The sequence below is a fragment of the Mustela nivalis genome, assembly GCF_964662115.1.
Source record: "Mustela nivalis genome assembly, chromosome: 14".
Lineage (NCBI taxonomy): Eukaryota > Metazoa > Chordata > Mammalia > Carnivora > Mustelidae > Mustela > Mustela nivalis.
In genome coordinates, this window is record NC_139033.1 from 55,917,756 (window position 1) to 55,941,454 (window position 23,699).

The window sequence follows — 23,699 nt, forward strand, 5'->3', positions numbered from 1 at the left end:
AAGAGGAAGGCTAGGAAGGCCAGAAATGAAGTCACCGGTTTCATTTTAGAGAACTGACACTGTAGAACTTGAATTTCAGTGGAATTACATGAATTCCTTTCTGTCCACTGCCCCCCTCCCCCAACTCATGGGCCTACCCATAATCCCACAGTCCCAGTAGGAACATGTTCAATTTTTAGAGATGATCTCAGATTTAAGAAATGGAGCAAACCTGTCATTCCACCCATTTTGTACCATTACTGATGTGTTTCCTAGAGTCCCCTGGTGTGCCTTTCAAGTCAGATGGAGTACACGTATTCTGGACTGTGCGTGTGCAGATGTCTAAGTGTGAAATCTAGTGTTTAAAACCCCAGGGTTGGCAAATGAAATGCAAACACACATGTGTCTTGAGCAGGAACTTTCACAACCCAGGTAAGGGCTCCGACTTCCGTCACACACTTACCGGTGCAGACATGAGTGTAGATGGAGAAGGGTGGTAGTCTCTTTCTCCTCTGTCCTTTTCCCACTTCTCTGCTCTTAAAAGGGCCTAGAAGCAAGTGAATGGAAAATCGTCTCTGAAGGATAGTCTAGAAACCAAACCGGCCTCTAGGTGGCGCTGGAAAGCAGTTTCGGGCCGACTGGCATCTGGTAGGGTGGAGAGGGCCCCGGCTGAGCCTCTGTACCTTGCCAGCTCCTGGGCACAGTGTCCCACACGCTGCTGTCCCCTGCTCTCCAGCCTCTCCGGGCGGCTCACGGGGCCACTTCTAAGACATTTTTTCCACCTATTCCTGTGCCTATGAGTTGGTATTCAATTGATGTGGCTAAACCATCACTTGGTCCAAATCGTCAAACTAGAGCGCAAGAATGCGCTGAACCTGAGAGTGTTTGCTGATCCCAGGTCAGTTTGCCAGGAAGCCTCGAAACATCTGCCTGCTGCTCCCCCAGCTTCCTGCCTGCACAGTCCCATCTCGCCCATGTGCAGCAGGCTGGGGCTGCAGGAACGAGGCTGCTGTTTGCCTGGGAGAGAGCAATCTTCCCTAAGTGGATGGCTTGTCTTTTTGGTTTTTTTTTTTTTTTTTTTTTTGGTAAAGTTTTTAAAAAGGTATCACAGCTGCTACATTTGAAATCAGATACTGATCTTTAATTCCTGTTAAAACATTAGCCATCAATAAAAGCAAGCCGCCCCCCCTACCATGTCCCGGTCAATCATAAGAAAATGTAAGTAGATATGGGGTTCCAATAAACAACCTATTCACACACACATGCTCACTCGGAAGGAAACCCTTGGCATAAAAATGTAAGAATCTGTAAGTCCCGTCCTTTTAACATATACTTTTTTTTATTAAATATGTAAAAAGATAAACGCAAGTCAAGTTATTCACATATTCAGAGACAAAAAAACTATCCTACCATGCGACAATAGGGTAATGTAAAATGAATGTGATACATCTGAATAAGACTTTTTCATCTATGATGTCATTACTTATCTATTTATAATTAACAATACATATGTTTACATTCCTTTCAGTTTACATTGAATATATAACAAAAGCTTTATGGTGTACTATTTAGTAAAAGTAATCTGAATGCATATTAAACCTTAACGGAATAATGGAAATACTCACCAGGGAAGGGAGGAGTTCTTGGTTCCCTTCTGGAGTTTACTTCTCTCTGGTCAACAAGGTGTTTGTCTGTTTTTTTCTGCTTAGAAAGAAGACGGGCTCTCTCTCTGCCCCCTGCTTCAATCACTTCCTATCTGACACGAGCAGCGGAAGTGCTATCACCGGCCACAGCTGCGTGGCCAAGAATGAAGTCCGGCTTCTGCGAGGGCAGGCAGAGCCCACAAAGGGATGCTTCTCAGCCCGGCGTGAGGACATGTGATGGGGGTGGCCATGGAAGAAAGCGTGCCCTGGATGCCGAGAAGGGAGGACGATGGGGTGCGGGCCTCGGGGAGAAAGGAGTGGCCCTGGGGAAGGAGGTGGTCTGCACAGAAGTTGGGGTGTGGCCCAAGACGACGGAGACTCCTAGCTGTTCAAGATTCCCCCAAATATCCGTGATGTCGCACGCCACCCGGCACGCTGGAAGAGGGGTCAGATGCGGACAGAAAGAAGGATGTGGAACGCTTCTCTAAATCCGTGAGGAGCTGGCGCTAAGACCTGGGATGGAGAATCAAGAATGACCACCTGGGAAAGGGAAGGTGTCTGGCCAGTAGCTTTCCTAGCTGACAAGGCTGGGGCACCAGGGGGAGGCAGAGCAGCTGTCCCCCGCGAGGCTGAGGCAACTTCCGCCATCATCACATCACACCCACCCCCATGCCGGCAGTTCCGGCCGTGGTCCACCAGGCACTGGGCGTCACTGAGATGTCTCTGCCTAGCAACCACTGAAGCATGCTCTGCGCGTGGAGTTATTTACTGTGCCTCTGTACAAGAGCGATTTTTACAAAAGGAAGGTCCGTACAAACGGCCGGGAGGGACCACACCGGTAAGCGTGCAGCCGAGCATAGCACAACCACCACCTGTACCCAGGTGTGGGAGGATGTCACTGCCGAGAGCCAGGCTGTCCAGCCCGAGAGAAGGGAGCTGCCGCCGCCGCGCAGAGCAGGCGGGAGAGAGAAGGAAGGAAACCAAACACCACAGAACGTCTGTCCAGTTATGCACAGTGCGTTGTAATAACCTCACAAATACAAGCCATCGTGTTCACCGGTAACTCAAATACCACTTTGCTGCGAGAGATTATGGGAAGACTTCTTTTGGTGGCAAGCTCCAATGCTAGAATTTAGAATTAGTATTCCATCAATTAATAAAGAAATGTCAAAGCTTTCAGATACATATTTCAGAAATTTATTTTAAGCTTTTCAGTTAAGAGGCCAGTGGGGTGGGCACACTTGTTTGTTCTTGCACCTGCTAAGTCAAATAACAAGTGAAGTACATCTAAAGTTAGGAAACCAAGTGAAATGAATGATCCAGGAAGGGGTACCATCTGTCAGAGGAATAAGAGAGGCAGAGATTTGGAAAGATACTAAGAAAATGTGCAAATATTAGTTAAAAAAATAAGGAATGCTTTTAATTCATTCATGTTTCCTCTATTTGCGAATTGCCACGGTTATCAATGACAAGGAGGGCCGGAGTATTAACGAGGGAAATTCCTTTTCCCGAAGGTATGGGGAGTCATAGATTTTTTTTCCTGTGCTGTCATTCCAGTGTCAACACCAGACTTCAGAATCCGGAGTCTCCCTTGGAATGACGCTCCTAGTAAGAAGGTCTTCACTTGGCAGCGAGCGTGCAGCACGACGCAGAGCCCTGCCCCTGAGGGGCGCACACCCTGAAGTCATTCTGGAGGAGGAGTCCCCTAACGCGGAGGATAGGCTTTGGGCTGAAAGCCAGAGAGAGGCAGGAGGACCTGCACCTACGCAGACCCCCTCTGGACTGTAGGTAATTGATGACAGCTTTTGGGGAGAGTGGCTGCCCACCAAAGAGGACCCTGAGAAAGAAAAAAGCATGAGAACCCGGGGGTGGGGGAGGGGAGGGCAAGCAGTCGGAGGGCGAAGTGGGGATGGGGGTGTCCTCGAGTGAATGTCTTTTGAAACTAACTGTGTGGCCGTCTGCCGTGCTCGGGGAGAAATACTGCTGGGCCCTGAAGTCCTAGTTTTGATTCCATTTTTTTTTTCCCCTTTAGTGTTGGGAGTCAAGGGGGAAACTTTTCCCCTATAAAACAAGTCACTGTCCTTATGGCTTTCATATCAAGGATCTCTTTCCCTTTGCTCCAAATTATCATTTGACCAAATTTACGTTCAGAGGTTAGACTTGCAAACATCAAAGCACCACGAATGTGTGACATCTAGTGACACTGGTTGAGAAATGCCAATATAAATACCATATATCAAATTACCATTGTTTCACACCAGGATAAAAAGGGGGTGGGGGGGGGGCGGTGGGGAGAGCTGTCCCGGAAAGAAATGAGAAGAGCAGAATCAATCCCAAGCAGCCAAGTGGTGAAGTGGTAGGTATGTGACCCCGTGACCTCTCAGGCCGCCCAACGGCCGGCTGCTAACGGGTCTTGGCAAAGGAAATGGGAACCGAGCGCGGTGGCTGGCGGATGCAACAGTGCGTTGATGTTAACGGCAGACTGGGAACGACTGGTTTCTGTTGAGCTTGAGGCCACACGTTTCTCCAGAAGAAAAGTTCCCACGCACAGCTGAAGGCGCAAGGGGCCAGGACGCTTCAGTACTCTTCCTGCTGCTGGGGCTGCTGGTCATGGACTTGGTCCTCAGCCTCAGCCTCTTCCGGGTGGCCCTCCTGCCAGACAGGGGGAGAGGTTTCAGCTGGAACTATGGACTGGGTTGGAGGCCCCGCAGCGTCCAGAGCACTCCCTCTCCCCAGACAGCATGTGCGAGGACCCCCCTTGCCAGCCAGGGCTCTCCCACTCTCCGAGCCGATGCACCCCCAGATGCCGCTGCTTCCCCTCTCCAAGGACTTGTCATTCTAGAACACAGCAGTCAGGTGTGACGCACCTAACATTCCTTCATGGGACACATTTCCACATTCCTACCCTCGTGAAAGAGTCAACCAAGGCACGGCCTCCGAAGCATCATGACCACGCGGGAGAACCTGCTGTGAAAAGGCAGAGCCCTGGGCCACTGTGGGTGGTGGAGCGTCAGCTCCACCCTGCCGGCAGGCGATGCAACGCTTTGGCTTCCTTTCCTGCCCTGTCACTCTTCTTACTGAAACAGACCCTGTGGGAGATCGGCTACTCCTCGGCTGTGGAGACGCCCCGGTCGGAGTCATAAGGCAAGGGAGGGCGGCAGGGGGGTCAGCAGCCATGGCTCAAGGACTTTGGGATGTCTGCTTTGGGAACCTAAGTACTTCAGGGACCGGATCCAGAGGGTGGAGGTATTCTAGAACCCTTTCATTCGTTCCTCTAACCCCCATGAACATCAGCCCTGGCTGGCTGCATCTGCAACTTCTGTTATGTTCTGACACAGGAAGCAAGCGGCTCTTATCACCTGAGCCAAGGGGGCCACTGCTCCCTCAGGAACGCACGTGGGACCCACAGGAGTGCTGGCGGCCTCACACTGGCCACACTCGCTCCTTTCTCAACCCCAGTACCCCACCCGCCTTCCTGCCAGGTCTATGCCCTATAGCCCCGGGCAAGCCCAGCCCCCTAGCCACGGTAGGGTCTTCTCTCCTGAGCCCCGGTGCTTGCTTTCCCTGGGCCGGCAGCACTCAGTTTCCTCCTTAGCTACAAAACTCGGGCATGGAAACTCATGTGTCTCCAACACGGTGGCCTCAGGTTACTCAAGTCAGGGATGGGACCTCACCCATCTGTGTCACACTTGGTTACTTCCCAACTTGGTACAGGTTGCGCTGAGAGGAAGAAATCCCTGAGGACCCAGGAACAGATGAGCACGTTACTCAACCACCGTGTGCCTTAGTTTTCCCATCTCTACAATGGAGAATTATAACAGGGGCACCCATTTAACAGTTTCCCAAGAGCTTCACTGATCGGTGAGTCAGTGGAGTCCCTGAATTCAACAGAGAAGTCAAGGAATTCAAGAAGGGAAGGTGCCTACAAGATTGGGCTGTTCATAACACCTATTGTGAGCTGCAAATATTTCATGGTGGGAGAATTCTTTGAAATATATTCTAGAAGTGGAAAGATTTAAAAAATGTAACCTTTTCTGTGACAACAGTAGAAAGGAACATCACACTGAAGACCCTGGTTCCAATCTAGCCCTATCCCTTATAGCTCGGGGTCCAGAGGCATAATGTTTAGTAACAGTCAGCTCTCCCCATGCCCAGGACCATCCCTCTTCCCATCCCCCGGAACTACTCCACCACGATGTGCCAAGGCCCAAGATCCTGCTCTGCCCACACTCTGTCTTCGGGGCCCCCCAACTCCTTCATGGCTTAACCGTATTTGATTCTGGCCTCAGAATGTCCCCCCCTGCCCCGCACTCCTGGGCCCTCAGTGCAGCCTCTGGTGCAGCAGCCTGGCCTACAGCCTTGTGTGAGATGAGGGTGGTCCTCGCTGCTCCGAAAGAGAGCGCCTCAACTGACAGTGGCATTCCTAGGGGAGCAGGGGAGTATCTGTGGGCATAGTACAAGACCGTGCAAGTCACTGCCCTCTCCCAGTGAGGGTTCTCCCTCCTGTCTAGGGGCGAAAAAGAAGGCTCGTGGTCATGGGTCTTTACCAGGAGTGGGAGCCTGGGAACTCCTCGGCGTCCATTCTGCCACATGTTCCTTCCTGATGCCGCTTCCCTACCCTCTCCCCAGTGTCAACTACTCTCAGCTTCACGTCCTGGCTCGGCTTTGGTCAGGCGACGCACCGCAGCCCTGAGTGGGGTCAGGGATGCTATTTCATCCATCACCCTAACTCTGTACTGCTAGTGCGGTACCTGCCTTTCCTCCAGCTAGGACTGCAGCAGGCCACAAGTGTGCGTTCCTTAGTTGTTTAGTGTGTGTTAGGTGCACGGGAGGTCTCAGACCTGAGGATCTGTTTGACATTTTAAAGAAGATCGCATTTGCTTACAGCATAGTTGGGAGTTAACTGCGCAGTAATGGGGTTAACCCAGGACTGAAAGTCAAAGACTTGGATACCACACCATGGGCCTGTAACAAGCTGTGGGACCAGGAACCCATGAGTTCAGACCTCACCACTGGTCTCCCCTTCCTACTTGGCAAGCCAGGGGGCACTGCTGTCTGCAGCGGGCCCAGGGCAGCTCTCACGGTGACGTCATCTGCCTGTGGGAACTGTGGACTCCAGACTCTTACCAGGATAAAGTGCAAACCTCCCAGCTTATCAAGGGATTGCTAATGCTAGGGGTGCAGGTTAAGGCGGTGTGAAGGTCTGCAGAACAGATCTGGAAGGCTGAGGCGGTTGGACTACGTATCACAGCCAAGTGCTCCCAGCTCACACCAGCCTAGGTAAGCTCCCAGGAAGAAAAATTTTCTGATGCCCTCCATGAAAAGGAACAACTGAAACCCGCATGGAAGTGGAAGCCAGGCAAAACCTATGCCAGACAATGCCCTGGAGCACTACGGGCTAAATTCTAGTGTTTGCCTATCATCAGAGCTTTCTCAAGGTTTGGCTGTGAGCGAGCCTAGAGTTCATCATTCTCATGATCTCAGTGGAAAGAGCAGCAAGTTGGAAGCCTGTGGGAAGGCTCTTGCCTACCATAGGAGGAAAATGGGGGCAAAGGAAGGAGGACAGTTACCGGTGGCTCCCGACTTCCTCGATGGGGCTGGGAGCACTCAGGAGGCTCACGTGCCCCGGTCACACCGGCCACATCTGGCCATTCTTGGCTCAGGGCTGTGCCCACCTGGTTTCCTCTGCCTGCACAATCCTCTCCCTTCCCTAGCTCTGTGCAGCTGCTCTTCCCCGTCATTCTTCACACCCACCCCAACGTCCTCTTCTCTAGAGTATCTGCTTGTCACTCCGGGCTGTCGTCGTAAGCTCGCCACACAAGTTTATGCCTCTCTTACCACATGGGTCACACCTGACATAGTCCAGTCAGTGGCCCCTCGCTGAGGCAGTGCCTCTGTCCCTTTCTGTCCACCCAAGCCTTAGTCCAGTGACAGAAACACAGGCTCTTCCCCAGAGCTCTCGGTTGCATGGAGAGGAATCTTTAGATCACCAACAGTGACTTTTGTGACAGTGCCTTGGGAATTAAGTGCCTGTTTATATAAGCAGGCGCACCTCAGCTGACAGATGGACAAGGCAGCACCTAAGCAATGACTAAGTCCAGATACCTGTGGCCCCAAAGGGAAAAAGATCCTGAGGATGATAAAGAGGGGCACAAGAAGGCTGTCTGGTGATCTGCTTTGGAAACTTCCATTAGGTTTCTACAACGGTGAACTGAACCACCCCTGTTTACTTCTGTACGCAAACTCCCATCTGGATTTCCACATCTTCCAAACATTCTATTCTAGGATTGACTCCCAAGAATCAAAGACCAGCCATCACCAAATAAAGACTTAGAGAAGAAGCCTCTCTGGCAAACACCTGTCCCTGAAACGCAACTTAGGGTGCGTCTGTATTTAACTGAACAACTGAGGTCACACTCAGAAGTCAGGAACTCTCACCCAGGGCCGGCCCTGCTGGCTGTGAGCCAGAGCTCAGGGATCCATGTCCGCTCTGAGCTTGGAGGGCCCCTGAGCAGGTCCTGCACAAGAACTCCCTCTTGGGACAAGACCCGAGTGAGGTGGCTGTCGGAAGGGTTCTCCTCCTGCCCACAGCACAGGGCTGGGACGTGCTGATGCTGCCACTGCCTTCCTCTGTCAGTGAGCCTGGTCCTTCAGAGGGGGGCGCCATGGAGACCGGCTGGCTTTAGCCTCTAATAAGCAAGCAAGCACTCGGGCCACAGGCATTCGGGCTGCTGCCGGCACACTAGAAATCAGGACATTTCTGCCACTGGATCTGAAAACATCGAGAACCGTATTTTCTGAAGCCATCCCTGCCTCTGGGACCTGGACAGGAAGCTTTTCAGTGCTTCAAGATCTACAGTCTGAGCCAATGATAACTGAGAAAGAGGCTTCAAAACAAAACAAAACAAAACAAAAATATGGACTGGGGGAAGGGAACAAAAAATGTAGCCGAGGAGGCCTCAAACCCTGGGCTGTTTTAGAAAATCTCATCTCTAGGATTCCAGATCTAGCAAGGAGTAAACATTTGCCTGGTATTGGGCTGGAATAAGTCCTAAAGTAAACTTGCCGGTGACTTGTTCCCAGTGGGTGGAAGTGACAAACACGGCTCACCCCCAGAACCCTGGGAGGGGCCCTGGGGGTCCAAGTTCAATAGCCTCAGACGCTTCCACCAGCTGCAGCCTGGCCTAGGGAAGAGCTCAAAACCCCAGCCCAGACCCCTCTTTCACACCTTCCACGGGGGTGGGGGGGGCTCCTGGTCAGGCTCCCACTCCTGCCTTGCTGCCCAGCCCCTCACTCATCTCTCCCCCGCTCTTCCCTTCCTGCCCTTGAGTCTCGTTCCTCGGCTGTTCCTCACACCTGCTTTCCATCACCGGGATGGAATCCACATGCTGGGATTCCCCCTCCCACTGCTCCCCCTCCCACTCCTGAGGAGAAGCCCTGCTAGTCCTGCCCAGAGAGGAGGCCGTCTTTCTTTTTTTTTTTTTTTTTAATTTTTGTTTTTTAAGATTTACATAATCTCTCTGCCCAACATGGGACTTGCACTCATGACCCTGAGATCAAGAGTTGCAGGGCTCTTCCGACTGAGTGAGCCAGACACCCCCAGAGGAGGCCTTCTAAAAATATTTTTCAGCTAAGAGCTGTTGCGTAGAGCTGGTCTGCACTGCCAATGAGGAACCAAGACAACCAGCACTGCAATAAAAACAGGCAGTTGTGAGGCTGATGGGGATGGGAAAAACATTTAGACGAATTCTTCCTCTAACCCATACTCTGTTCTGTCAGGAAGAATCTTACACACATTCTTGCTGCTCCGCTGCTCAGAGCTGAAAACCACTTGGTACCTGGCTGCATCAACCTATTTTTCTCAGTCAGTCCTCCTCCTCTCCCCCAGCCCTGGCCACTCATCTCTTCCCAGACGGATTCATGAATACACGTGGGTTAAAAAATCGCGATGATAGTGATACTTGTTCCTCTGGGAATAACCAATGCACGGAGTCCTCATTCTCCGAGGTCCCAGGGCATCTGAAGGCCCACTGATCACTGTGCTGACCAACGACATCGCTTTAGAACGCAGCAGTCAAGGGCTCTCCTCACACTTACATGTTCTTCCGAAGCATAGAGGACTTCCATTAGTCGCTGCACGAGGTCATCGTTTTCCTGCCCGTGTTCTTGGCAGAGTAGCTCAATCTCTCTCAACTTGCCAAAGTAGAAATCTCTCTCCTTTTCCACACCTTCGAGGGCAAGTTTTAATGAATGTACCTGCAAGGAAGTGGGGGTAGAAGGAAAGAAAACCCAAAAAACAGTATAAGAAATGTGAGCAACTCCGCCTTTCTATATAGACGGGAAACAACAGATGTGCAACGGAGCTCGAGCCTTGGCCACAAGGTCAACTCCGCCAGCAGGCCAGTTGTGCCCTCTGCCAACTGATGTTCCTAACCACTGTTGAATGGATTCTTCTGCTCAACACGGTGGCATACGGGCTCCAAGCAAGTTCTCCTCCTTGCCTGCTACCACGGGCTAGAGCACATCCTTCTCCTACCCTGTTCATCCTCTGAGGGGAGGCAGGGCAGAGAGGCTGCTGCTGTGGTGAGTTTAGATGTATCCCGAGGACCCTCCTTTCTTCAGAAGAGCCACCCTTCGTTTTGGAGCCCTTCATAAATGTCCCTGAGTATCCTAGACAGATGCTTTCTATGGAGAAACGGGGTCCCAGTTACACAAGGACAACTGGGTGAGACAGAGAGCCTGGCTGAGTGGATCGGGTTGAAGTCCTCTGGTTCTGGCTCTGGGGCCACTGCAGGGAGTGCAGGGGGAAGAAGATGAGGAAGCCCCGTGCCCTCAGCCAAGCAGCCCTTCCAGGACCTTCCACCAGGGCTGTGCGGCCTCTCACAGTGGTGACAGAGATGGTGTAGGAAGGAGGCAACACCTGGGCTGAAGAACACGGACACTGGCGTCAACAGACTGGGTGTCCAATCCTAAATGGGCACATCAGGTACACACAGGCCCAAACCATCACACTGTGCCTGCTTCCTGGAAATCCCCCCCCCCCTTTTTTTTTTAAAAGCCCCTGTGTTTAGATTTACGTAGACAATATCCTTTAGGAGGTAAATTAAATCACTCATGCTCCTCCTCAGGTGAAGTCTCATTCAGTGTACTAAAATCACCCTAATAGAATTTCTAAAAATTACCTTTGGAAGGGGAAATTTTCTTCTCTGATAATTCTGGGCTTTCGTACATGTTATTGATCTGGCTGGAGTTACTGGTCCATCCGTCCCCTTCCTGCACACTGGGCCCAAGACCCAGCGATATGGCCCCCTCGGAGCTCACCTCGCAGACCCCCTCCCAAGCGGCTCTCAAGGTGGCCGAGCATCTCACTAACTTTCCCTCTTATTTCTGATAAGATGGTTGGGTTATTTGTAAAACCTGAAGGCCACCAGAAGCCTTAAGTAGAGAAAGAAGAAAATTTCCCTTATTCCAGAAATCGTTCCTTGTTGTAAAACAAACCAACCCCTTCTTGAAGCTTGGCCACGGGGTCCCTCTGCAGCCCGTGGTGGTGCCAGCAGATAGACCGTGCCACTTCAGGTGTCTGAATCTGCCAGCTCTCCCCAGACGAGGCAAGAAGGGTCTCTGGATGCATCCAACCCATGGAAATCAGGTTTGCTGCCTCTCGAGAGAGCTGTGGTCTGTACAGCATACAGGGGCTGAGGCTTCTGGAGAAACTTCCAGCCCAGGCTGGCCTCTGGTGGTTCTCCAGATGCGCTGGGGAACGGACGCACAGCTGTGAATATCCCCAGTAAAGACCAACAGGGGCTGGAGTGTATGAGGACAGTGAAGTGGCCAAGCAAAGTCCACGTTCCCAGTCCCGGGAGCTAATGCCAGGCCAAACCTGAGGTATCACCACAGAGGCCAAAGCGGTGGAAAGGACACTGGGGACGGACCCCTGAGTATGTCAAGAGGAAGAGACAAGAAGGGCAAGTCCTCTCCCCTCCCTCTCAGTGACCTCCCAGCTCTGTTGCCCACCCCACCTCCCGTGTCTGCCCGGGGCCAACCAGCGCCCACTCTCCAGCCCGAGGGGCCCCTGAGCACGGCGGTGACCACCACCACCCCCGCCGCCCACTGCCTGTCTGCTGACCCGCGCTCCACACACAGCCCTCAGGATTTTAGTTGTCATCTTGTCCTGCTTTTTAAGAGAGAAAGAGCGAGCAGGGATGCGGGAAGAGAGGGAGGGAGGATCTTGAGCAGGCTCCGAGCCCAGCAGGAGCCCGGCGCAGGGCTCTGTCTCCCCACCTTGAGATCAAGACTTGAGCTGAAAGCAAGAGTCGGGCGCTCAACGGACCAAGCGAGCCACCCAGGCGCCCCTCCCCTCTGTCTTTTGATTCGTTTCTATCGCTGGAATTGTCATGGGAGACCGCCTGAACAGAGGCAGGAGGCCAAGTAAATGAGAATTCTTCAAGTTTATGGCACTCATCACTTGCTCTATTACGACTGTAATTCACTCTGCAGCTGAGGCATCTCCACCCAGGCCTTCCTCGTCCCGGAGTCCTCCGTCCTTGCACAGTGATGCCCTGTGGCTCCCCGCCAGCATCAGCAAGGCCCCCTTGTTCCCCGGGACAGAAAACGGAGGGAGAACACAGAAACAGGGCTATGGATCCAGAGTCAGTGTTCAGTGAACAGTTGGAAGAATGCTTACAACGGGAAACAAGGGAACGGACATAGCCCTCCTTGGTGAGCATGGGGCAGACAGGGGCAGTGAAGCCCTTTGGAAGCAACAAAGGAATTATAAGCTCATTGGAAAGCTCCTCTCACTCTTCTCCCTCTCCCCGTTAGAGTGACGTTTTTGGACGAGAAGATGAGTTCTGGGTCTCTGGGGGATGGGAGGCTCTTTGAGTAACTGGACAGCTAATGGGAGCACGGAGCCAGCCCCAAGGAGAGGAAGGGGGTCTGTCTGGCTAAGGCCAAGTGGGAGAAGGGCAGGAAGGATCTTGAGGTTTCCGTGTCGTTATACTTTGGGTTGGAAGGTTGGAAACTTGGGTGTGGTAGAGGGAGACCACAGGGAGGAAAGAGATCGTGACAGAATAAGAGGTAATCAAGATACCAAAAGGACTTGGGTTCCTGAGGAGAAAGGGTTATAAATCTAAAGCATCAGAGACCCACGCCTGATTCTCTCTAGGTCTGTTCGGATCTGCTCGGAGACTTGGGCATGTGGCCCACGGCTCACTGAGGCTGCACCACCAGCCTTTTATTTAAGAAGAACCTACTACTGGAAATTCCGTATGGGCTCAAACTGAGAATCAGCAGGTAGTTGGAACATTCCACAGTTTCCAAATCAAAGTCGTACCCACTGGATGACTCTGGGGTTCACACCATTTTCATTAAAGTGATCAGAATTATAAAGACGCGCCTAAGCGACCCCCGCTTTCAAACTAGACTCCTGACTGCAAATATACAGTTATCTCAAAACTGTTTCCAGACTCGTGCTGGCTCATCAGGAATCAGATTAATCACCAGGAATGGCCTGACCACTCTTCTGGGAACAGCCTAAGAACCATGAATAAAGGCTCCTCTCCCAGTGGTGGGAGCAGCCAGGATACAGGACTCTCTCCTCACTCAGGTCGGGGGAGGTGTCTTCTGCAGGCGGCCTTGTCCTCCCAGTGGTTTTATTACCTTTCGACGACATCTAATCCTAGGCAAAACTAGCTACTGGTAGGTAGACATCATACCTAAACTTTTATATTGAAAATTTCCATGATAGGAGAGCTAGATTTAGACAAAAAAGAACATTTTTCAACTTAAAACACAACTGGGGCCTTTCTAACCCCCAAGTATTGGGCTTGGTGCTTCTGTAGCATCCAACCTCTACTGTTGTGGGAAGTGTCCTGTGTTCACTTTGCTGGCATAATCGCCCACCTCAGACCACTGCTTTCAGTCCTACGAGGGAAGGGAAGGTCAAAGGTCTCTCTCTCACTACCCATTATGTTAGTAGCACCCAGTATGGGGTCTGTCCCAGAGGACAGGCCTGACAAATAGCTGCTGCCATATAAAGGAAGGAGAAAGAGTGAATGGTACCTAGCCTGGCCGGAAGTGGGCAGAGAGGCCGTGGTGTGGCCTGGAGCTGGTGACTGGGCCTTGAGGTGGTGTGTGTGTGGTGGGGGGTGAGGTGGGGAGAGAGATGTTGGCCTGTGGACCTGCATTTACGTGAGGCCGAGTCCTTCTGTATTAATGTACCGCTTTGATTTCTGACTAACATCTTTTGTTCCTAGTGGGCCACTGATTTTATCTTGCTCCCTCCCTCCCCTCTCAGAGACCTGGCCAGGGCTGATGAGTTACCTGTTCATTAAGCTGTATGACCTGTGTTTCTAAATCTTTATCAGATTTGGATGCTGAGCTGCTGGACGAAGCCCTTTTGGCTGATGAGGGACGAGAAGGTGTGGATCCCGGCTTAGACGCTGGACTGGATTTAGCCGCACCTGAAAGTAAGCAGAACAGATTACAAATATTGGCAACATTGAGGATGCTTTTTAGATCACAAATGTACAATATAAAAGTCTACCAGAAAGTATAGAAGGTAGCCCCAATGATCCCCTTCCGATCACAGGAGTAGCACACACAGAGAGAAAGTGCACACAGGAGCGCCGGAGTGGCTGTGGGTTAAGCATCTGTCTTTGGCTCAGGTCATGATCCCGGGGTCCCAGGATTGAGCCCAGTGTTGAGCTTCCTGCTCAGTGGGAAGCCTGCCTCTCCCTCTACCTCTGCCCCCATTCATGCTCTCTCTCTCCCTCCCTCAAATAAATAAAATCTTTTAAAAAAGGAAAAAATGGTACACAAAGTACAAAGACAGGGTCCACTTGGGCAAATTATTTAATATTTCTGAGCACTCTTTCCTTTCACTATGAGATTAAGTTGTCCTTTCTCCCTCTGTAGAGATAAGAACGACTCGTACTAAGATTTTAAGATTTTTTTTTTTAAGAGGAAATGTTCTTCGATAACCTTGAAGTACCACCATAATGAAGTTTCTAATGAACAAGAAAAAAGAGCTTCTGATAGATTAACACTTTAGAAAGACTTCAATACAAGGGCCTATTTTTGCCCCATTCCCTAGGTTCAGCCACTTGACAGCGTCCGGGAGCCATGACCTCTCCGGAGCAGCGCGTGCCCCTGTTCCATATGCTCTGGTGTCTGGAGTTTTACTGGGACTGAGAGAGCTTCTTGAGGGGGGCGGATTCCAAGGGAGGGGCAGGGAAGGGACAGGGCGGGACACCTCATGGCAGGAAGCAAGGATGTGTTCACGGTCTCATGTGAACAGGCACAGGGGCCCGTGGGAAAATGTCTCCGACTTAGCCACACTCAGGGCAGTTTTATATATCAAAAGAATAATGGCTCTAATGGACTGTAATACATTCAATCAATAAAAATCTAGTTGAGAATGATGAGAAGGAGGGGGAAGGGAAGGAGGGAGGGAGGATATGAACATCTTTCTAGAACACGGACAGCTAGCAAATGTAGAAGAAACGTTAGACCTGGAAAAATCACCATTTTGCAACAAAGGTAACTGGTCCAGGAAAGGCTCACTGACTCTAAAACATTAAGTGAGAAGTTTGGGGGGAATAAGCCAGTCATGCATGTCAAGGTATTGTCCTAAAATTTACTTTCTGTAATGGAAAAAAGATACGCCTTTGCCTTTACAATGGGAAGGTCTGGGAATTAGCACCTTGACCAAGTGATTCAACAGCACCACTAATAATGATAGAAACTGAGCGGAGCAGGAGGTCACTGATGTCAGGTAAGATCGTGCCCACTGGAAGCTCAGCTCCTAATAAGTACTCACAATCTAGAACATGACAGACACAGGAAGTGGCCTCTGCAGCCAAAACTGTACAACGACGTTTACACACTTCGTGCATTAAGAAATGCAGCGCCTGGGGCGCCTGGGTGGCTCAGTGGGTTAGGCCGCTGCCTTCGGCTCAGGTCATGATCCCTGAGTCCTGGGATCGAGTCCCACATCGGGATCTGTGCTCGGTGGGGAGCCTGCTTCCCCCCTCTCTCTCTCTGCCTGCCTCTCTGCCTGCTTGTGATTTCTCTCTCTGTCAAATAAATAAATAAAATCTTAAAAAAAAAAAAAAAAAGAAATGCAGCGCCATTACAGGGGGCCCACCTGGTCTCCACCACACGCAGCTTAGCCTGGTGGGGAGGTGCTCCACCCAATCCCCCGCCATGCTCCCGCACCCCCTGCTTCTCCAGAAGGCTCTTGGAGCACAAGGAACCAGCGTCCCTCACCTTTGGAACCCCAGTATTTAGCACCACGCCTGGCTGCACGTATATTTTCTGAAGGTACAAATGTTGAAATAAACACGTGAACAAGTAAATACAACCTGGTTCTGTGGTTTCTAGTTTCCCAGTTTATCAGTACTAACAGATCAGAAAGAGGCAGGGGCTAATGAAGCCAAGTGTGCTGACAGCAGTTACAGGTTTCAACTGATCTCCTAACAATAACGTAGCAAACCACAAGAGTTCAGGTATAAAGGCAAAATCATACACCCCCTCAGAAAGCACTGGCAATATCATACCCTTTAGAATCTGTGACAAGGGCAAAAAGAATTTTCTTCTAAAAATTTCTAGGAAAAGGCCCATTACATTTTAATATGAAAATCAAATTGAGAATTGACTTAATTTAACAGTTCAAGTATCCGAAGGTGAATCCTCAGGGAGCTGAAAGCCTCGCCCATGCCGAAGACCTTCCCAAGGATTCCAGAGAGCTGAGGCTTTGGTTCATTTGTGACTCCCATTCGGCTGCAAGGATCCTCTATCTCTGCAGAAGTCCACAGAAGATACTTCTGGAGCACCACTTCTAGAGGCCGACTGGCCAGGCTCACTAAAGACCATGCCAACAGAGTAGAGAAAACAATGTGGCTAACAGCAGAGGACACAGGGGGAGGACATGCTGACCTGGCAAGGGCCTCCTCCGAGGGCAGCTACCAGCCAGCCTCGCTGGGGAAAAAGCTTCTGGAAAATTAAGTTACTTCAGACCTTTTTATAAGCAGTATATCATATTTTAATACCAATAAAGTCCAACAGAAAGCAGCTTCAAGACAATGTTCAACAACTCTTATGTACTAAATACACGCTTATCCAGGGCCTACCACAAAGCACGTCGTGCCAGAGATCCCTGCTCTTTGGGAGCTCATGGGGTTTCACGGAGTGACAGCGGAGTCAGAATGGCCAGGCTGGTCACACTCAACTTTCTCAGGGACGAGGCAGCATTCCTGAATACAGACCACACAGCAGGATTCGGGCTGGCAGCCCTCTGCCAGAATCACTCCTGTTCCCCGCCTCTGAGTGACTAAGCGCCGCATCCCGCAGGTCTGAGCTTGGATGCGGCTGCTCTGGGAGGCTGCAACACAGGTCCCCAGCAACGCTGTGGCCCTCGCCGTAGGCCTCTTCTCCCAGGAGAATTAAACGCGGCCGAGTAGGAGTTGCATCTGTTTTGTTTACCATTTTATGCTCCCAAGGCCAATTTCCATGCCTGATCCAGAGGCAACACTCAATACAAGCTTTTAGAATACATTAAAACAACTCCTAGGAGAGATAGCCATCCAGGATAAACCTACCAGCGACAGCTCGCGGAGCTGATGCCAACGTCAGAGTCGCTGACGGCACGCGCTGGCAACACATGCAGGACACCCAAAGAAAACATCACCGGCCTCCCACAAGGCGAGCTCTTACTTGGTTTCAAGATTACCTTTGGCTATCGCTTGGGATCAGGACCAAGTACAAGTAGGGACATCACTGTACGTCACTGTGAGCGTTTAACTCTGAGTACAGAGGCACAAGCTAGCTTGTGCTGGGCCAACTCTCTGTGGCCTCTCCTGAAGGAAACAGCTCTGCAGGAGGGGCTCCCCAAAAGTGTGCCTGACCCACGCTGGGTGCTTTTTTTTCCCCAGGCAGGTCAGCAGCCACGATGGGGCCAGGTACAGTAGTGGACATATATTCATCACTCATTCCTGTACCCTGCCTTACCCAGTCTCATGCAAATTTTGAAAGAAAACCATGGACGGAACAGAAGCTGATTGCTTGTAAAACAAAGCTATTATGAGTTATATTTCTAGGACATCATCAAAGACAGCTTGAAGAAAATCTAAAATGTTAGATATGAAGTCAAAGAGGAAGGCTCACAGACAAGCCAAAGCCTCCCGCAAGGCCACGATACCAACAGAAAAGAGAACTGTAATAAGCACGGAAGCTGGAGGGCAGAGGAAGAGGGGCCCCAGCAGACACAGCACGGCTCCTGGGGGACAGGCCGGAGTGGCTGCAGGGACAGATGCTGTCCCAGGAGCAGCTTCTTCCCAAGGAACCACATCACTTGCTCCAGGCAGAGCCCAACTTCGCCTTGGGTCAGGGTCTTGGCCCTAAAATGCCCCTGGTGTTTCATGGATCCTGTCCAGGTCGTTTGGGGCACAGAGTCCCCGTCTTTCACCTGGTACACACGCACGCGGCTGGTGAATCTCTCCGAGAGGTGAAAGATGAAAACAAAGAAAATCAGACTTGGCATCTTCTGCTGCAGGGTAGGGGCAGGAGGTCTGCCCTCTGGCATCTGTACTGTTACATATGGAATGGAAGAATCGCTCCCACCCTGCCCTGGACGGTCACTCACAGGCCCGACAAAGGCATGGAAAATGAATTGGAACAATTTAGTTACAGATGAAGTAATTAGTATCTGAAAGTTAAAGTCAGGGGTTTTGAACTTCTGATTCAGTTGTTTGGAAAGTGATCACACAGGGAGTGAAATGTCTGTGGATGGAGGGCGTGAGAGGGCAGGGCCAGCCACCTGTGCATTTACAGACCTCTGAAGGAAGGAAGAAATCAAAGAACAGGAAAGATGCGTGGAAGAGTTTAGTGCCTTCAGAGGTTCCAAGTTAAAAAAAAAAGAAAAAAACAACAAACTACACAAAGGGTTAAAGTAAAAGCTCATTTTTCAAAAAAAATGTTAAGTGAGCTCTTTAAATCCTTGAGCTGCTATTTGATATACAAGTCATTTACCCCTCCCGGCTATCACCTAGAGAAATACCAAATCATAAAACTTACAAAAATGAAAATGAAGTCTTTCATTCATTCTGTTTAAAGATTTCATGGTTTACTTTTTAGGAGAGGAAACAGTATCCTAAAGTAGATCACACTCCTTAGACCGCTAAGAACTCTGTTTTTGTTTATTTGCTTTAAAAGTCTCACGGTCTTCCTTTCAAACCACCGTACTCTTGAAGAGTACCCAGCTTCTGGGGTGCCGGACTGTCTCCCAGCTTCTCTGGGGTGCTGGGCTGCTAGAAATAGAAATGCCGAGAAAATTATAATGATCAGTGTCAGCAAATTTAACATTGGTAGGTCACTTTTAGGTAAACTGCCATTTATATTCCAACTTTGTGAAATGACCCAATACTGCCCTTAGTAGCCTCTAATCCTGCCTTGAGAGATCAGGGTCCTCAGTAGCTGCCTTCCTGCTGTCCAGAACGTGCCCTAATTCAGGGTGACTCTGCTTCTGTGCCTTCCCATGCCTCCTGGCTCAAGGATGCTTCCACGAAAAACATTTACAGAAGAGCTTTTAAAGAGAGGCAGCACTTCAGCTGTAATGCAGATAGAGATTTTTTTTTCCTTGCAGCTATCAACCATTCCACAATTTTTTTTCAAGCTGCTTGTGATGTCCTGAAAACATAATTAGTGGTAGCCCTGTTTTACAAGAATTGTTTTTCCCTCAAGCTTTTCTCTCTCTCCCTAATTTCCCCTTTCAAAAGAAAAAGGAGTTTTAGAAGTGGAGGAAAATAGACATAAATTCTGTGCAAGTCCCTGTAATTCTCTGCTTTTACTCACTGGATATGGACATGATTTACAATGCTAGTCTTTGAGCAGTTGTGTCTTAATTAATGCCTTTAGGATTTGGTGAATAAATATGATTCTAAGACATTTTAACCATAGTTGTAAAAAAACAAAACAAAACAAAACTGAGTGGCCTTATTCACTGCCTTAGTGAAGCCACAGTATCACTGTGTCTAATGTCAATAATTAGTAGCTTAAAGTTTATAGAAAATGCTACATTTTAGGCATACGAGGCCCAATGAATTCATAACACTAAAGCAAAGAAAAGCACTTTACTTGGCTTTATCCTTCACGGCCGGAGCTCTGATGGAATTTAAAAATTCTTCTCACTTAATCTGCTGTATTCCTTCTGCCAAAATCATAAACAGAGGAGCTAAAAATATGACGTTAATACTGTTGACAAGAACCACAGAGACATTAAAAACATGTGCACACGCGTGTGCACGTGTGTGTGCCCAACACACACACACACACACACACACACACTCAAAAAGCAACTAGTCTTCTGGTCATCCCCAGCTGCTTCTCTACATTGAGAGCACATTCCACCCCCAGGTCCTTTTCCCTCAAGTAAAAACCCCACAGCAGCGGGGACTGGGGAGTGGGTGAAATGGGTGAAGGCGGTCAAAAGGCAGAGACTTCCGGTTATAACACAAGTCGGGGGGCATCAGATACTCTGTATGCTTGAGAGTTGCTAAAGGGTAGATCTTCAAAGTTCTTATCACAAGAAAAAAATTGTGATTATGTGTGGTGATGGATGTTGACTAGACTTATCATGGTGAACATTTTACAGTCTATACAAATATCCAGTCATGTCGTATACCTGAAACTGTTACGCTGAATGTCAGTTATAGCTCAGAAACAGAATCCCGGACGCCTGGGTGGCTCAGTCGGTTAAGCATCTGCCTTCGGCTCAGGTCATGATCCCAGGGTCCCAGGATCGAGTCCCACTTTTGGTACCCTGCTCAGCAGGGAGCCTGCTTCTCCCTCTGCCCCTGCCCCTGCTGGTACTCGTTCTCTCTCTCCCCCCAAGTAAATAAAACCTTTAAAAGACAAACAAAACAAACTCCCACAGACCTGAAACTTGACAGAAGATACACTGTACCTACACTGATCAGTTATCTGTGGATGATCTGACCTCATGTCCTTATCCCCTTTACCTTGGCAAATAGATTTTGATTTTTAACCAAGATAATGAACTTGGTCAAAATAAAAGTAAATAAAGCCACTGCTGGGGATAGAGTATGGGGCTGGACTGAGAAGAGCTGATTCCCACAGGAAGAGGGTTTCCTCCTCAGTGACAAAATGGACACCAGAGTGGTCCCACTGTAGTCCCCACAATTATGATCAGTGCAAATTCAAGAGCTGACCCTTTCCTTCAAAAATGGCTCCATACCTTCCCTTTGTAGGTTCTGTCGTCTGTTCTCTGAGTGCGAAAAAAGAAAAGCAGCTCAGTGGCCAGAGGTCAGCCCAAAAGGAGCAGCAAGTAGCTGGGGTTCCGGGAGGCTCCGACTCATGGGATTATTAAGAGGCTGGCTCTTTAATTCGGAAATTACTAGTTCATGGCCCTTCAGGCATCTGTCACCAGTGCGGCCAGCGGCAAAGTTGGGTTCTTTTGCTACTTTAGTGTCAGCTTGTAAAAGAGGGCAGCTCCTTTTTTGAGCACCTTGAAGCCTGGCACGAAGCACATCAACTGTGTGGGAGTGGACAGGAAATGGCTACCCCTCATCTTGCCCTTACGAAGGCAATGGTTAAGCTCCGGGGTTGGTGTGGGGGGCACCTACAGCCAGGAGTCCTGGCTCTGCTACTAGCTGAGTGGTGTGACTTGGGCTGCTGCCGGGACTTATGTTAAAGACTGGAATAGCAGTGCCTGTTTCCTGCAGTTGGGAACAACACGAGTTCATACATGGTAAGTTCTTACACAAGAGCCTGGCACATAGTAGGTACTCAATAAATGTTAGCTCATATTATTATTACTCAGCAGATGAAAGGTGATTCAACTAATGATGAGGTACACAGGTTTCCCATTTCTAGACTAACCAAATAAAAACGAAACTGCTAAAATCATAAGAAAATCCAACTGGTTGTCAAAAAAATCTCTATGAACCTCTATAAAAAATTTTTAATCCATAAACCACCAGTGGGCACCAAGGTATAAGTTCTCCTGCTCCATTTACTCTCTATCTTGAAAATCAGCAGGCTGTAGCCCAAGTCTCTGTGTTCCTTCTTAAATTACTTTGACTCATTCATTCACGCAGCTCATGTTTACTGAGCCCCTACCGTGTACCTGGCAAGCTATAGGCAGTTGGGATACATCAGTGAACAAAACAGAAGATGCTGGTCTTTGTGGAATTTACATTCTAACAGGGGGAACTGGATAAATTAATAACATATTAAACTAGCAAGTAAATGCTATGGAAAAGAGAAAGGTAGAGGAGGGCAGGAGTGAGCAGTGCAGGGGTGGGGTGGGTGAGCAGCTATGTGCAGGACCCTCTTCGGGGAACCGGACTGTCCACCACTCATCTCTCTTCAGTCTCAACTCCTCTCAGCCCCACAAGCCTTCCATGGGCCTCACTAGACTCAGGCCCCTCGGAAGGACAGTTAAGTGTTCATTGCTGGTGGGGGTCCTGCGGCAGTCCAGCACCGACATGAGGCCCGTGTGTGGGGGGGGCGGGGGGGAGGTTTGCCTGATCCAGAAGTCCCATTCCTCAAAGAAGCCTACAGCTCTTATGACAACTCCACAGTCTCAACTTCTGGGATCCCTGAAAGGACATGCCAGTTACAGGAGTAACCCTTACTTCAGGGCCTCCTTGAGAAAGTGAGGTGTGCATAGGGACCTGAGAGGCGGGAGGCGGCCCCAGGGACAGCCAGGAGCCAAGCACTCCAGGCAAAGGCCCGGCCTCATCTGTCCAGGAGCCAGGTGGGCGCCAGAGCCCAGGAAGCCCGGGGCACAGATCATTAGGGCCTCCGAGGCTGGGCTTAGGACTTAGGACGTGGGCTTTCCTTGTGAGGGAAGAGGGGAACCAGCACAGGCTGCCGGCAGAGGGGTGCCGCAGGCTGCAGGCTGTGTGGAGAGCAGACGAGTGGCCACTGAGGAGGCCACTGCACGCTTTCTCCTGGGCGTGAGCAGGGAGCACTCAAGACGTGTTCTCTCGGGTAAGTCATTTCCAATGCTCCAGCCAAGACAAGCCTATCACGTACCCTCTAAAACAGGCACAGACGCCTGGCCATTGCATACGACTCACATTTTGCCATCCGAACAGTAGCAAAAGGCCCTGCTCTGATCAATGGCATCTGCTATTGATTCCGGGTGAGGGAGGAGGCTGAAGAAAAGTAGTTCCGAGTCAGCCTGTGTCCCTCTCGACTCACTGCTCAGGGGTCATCACAGTCTGCTAATTGGCTCTGCCCCGGAGCGCATGCAGAGGAGCTACACTGAGAGTCGGGGCCTGGGGAGGGTGTGGCTCACCCTGACCCAGAGCCCCAGGGGCTTGGGGGCGCCCCTTCCCCCACCACGGGTCACAAAGCCTGGCCCTGGGATGGGCAAGCGGGCCCGAGCGCGTCCAGCCAGTGTGAGATTCACAAAACCGAGTTACTTCTGCCCTGGTTACTGTCCCTGCTGGAGATGATGTGCTTATTTTTAGCCATCATGTGATTCTCCAGTATTTTCCAGGCTCTGCTTGAGTCACTATGGTTTCAGAGAACTTTTCATAGTGGGGAAAAATACACGAAAGAGCTCCTCCTCTTCAAACGGCTCAATTATTAAAAAATCAAACCTTTGAAAAGTTACCTAAATGTGGTGTGTGTGTTTGTGATAAACTGGCTTTTCTCACTTCTCAGATCTCGGTAGACAATGAAGTGTGCTTTTAAACACAGGAGGAGCTAACCAATCACTATCTTAGTTCAAATTGTCCTCGGAGCAGTTTCTCTCTACAAATGGTGAGACTCCCTCACTCCCATGAAAACAATAACCTCAGAATCCCAGCCATTTAGGCGAACACCCCCTTGCCTGTTCCCTGCAGCAGTGAGAAAAGCTCGAGGCTGACACAGCCCAGCGAAGGTAGCCAGACCATCAAGAAGGAAAACACACAGGCATCACTGTGACCTCGCAGCGTCCCCGCGCTCCCGGCAGACAGCAGTCCTCTGAGCCAAAGGGTTACAAATTAAGATGGCTGTTTGGGGGGAACACAATGACTTGAGTGTGTAGATACAGACCTACTGACT

The 23,699-nt window shown here is 50.1% G+C and overlaps 1 protein-coding gene across 8 annotated transcripts in view; it reads right to left on the minus strand.

Moving 5' to 3' along the window:
- Positions 1-2,796: 2,796 nt before the first annotated feature.
- MAPRE2 (microtubule associated protein RP/EB family member 2) overlaps positions 2,797-23,699 on the minus strand; it is a 197,030-nt gene continuing 176,127 nt past the window's right edge. For all 8 annotated transcript variants that reach the window (XM_082699580.1, XM_082699584.1, XM_082699583.1 and 5 more), the window contains 3 exons: positions 13,944-14,083; positions 9,720-9,878; positions 2,797-4,274 (listed from right to left, as the gene is read on the minus strand). In XM_082699580.1, the coding sequence (XP_082555706.1) occupies positions 4,200-4,274; positions 9,720-9,878; positions 13,944-14,083 (374 nt within the window). In that variant the 3' untranslated portion in view covers positions 2,797-4,199. The remainder of the gene's footprint in view (positions 4,275-9,719; positions 9,879-13,943; positions 14,084-23,699) is intronic.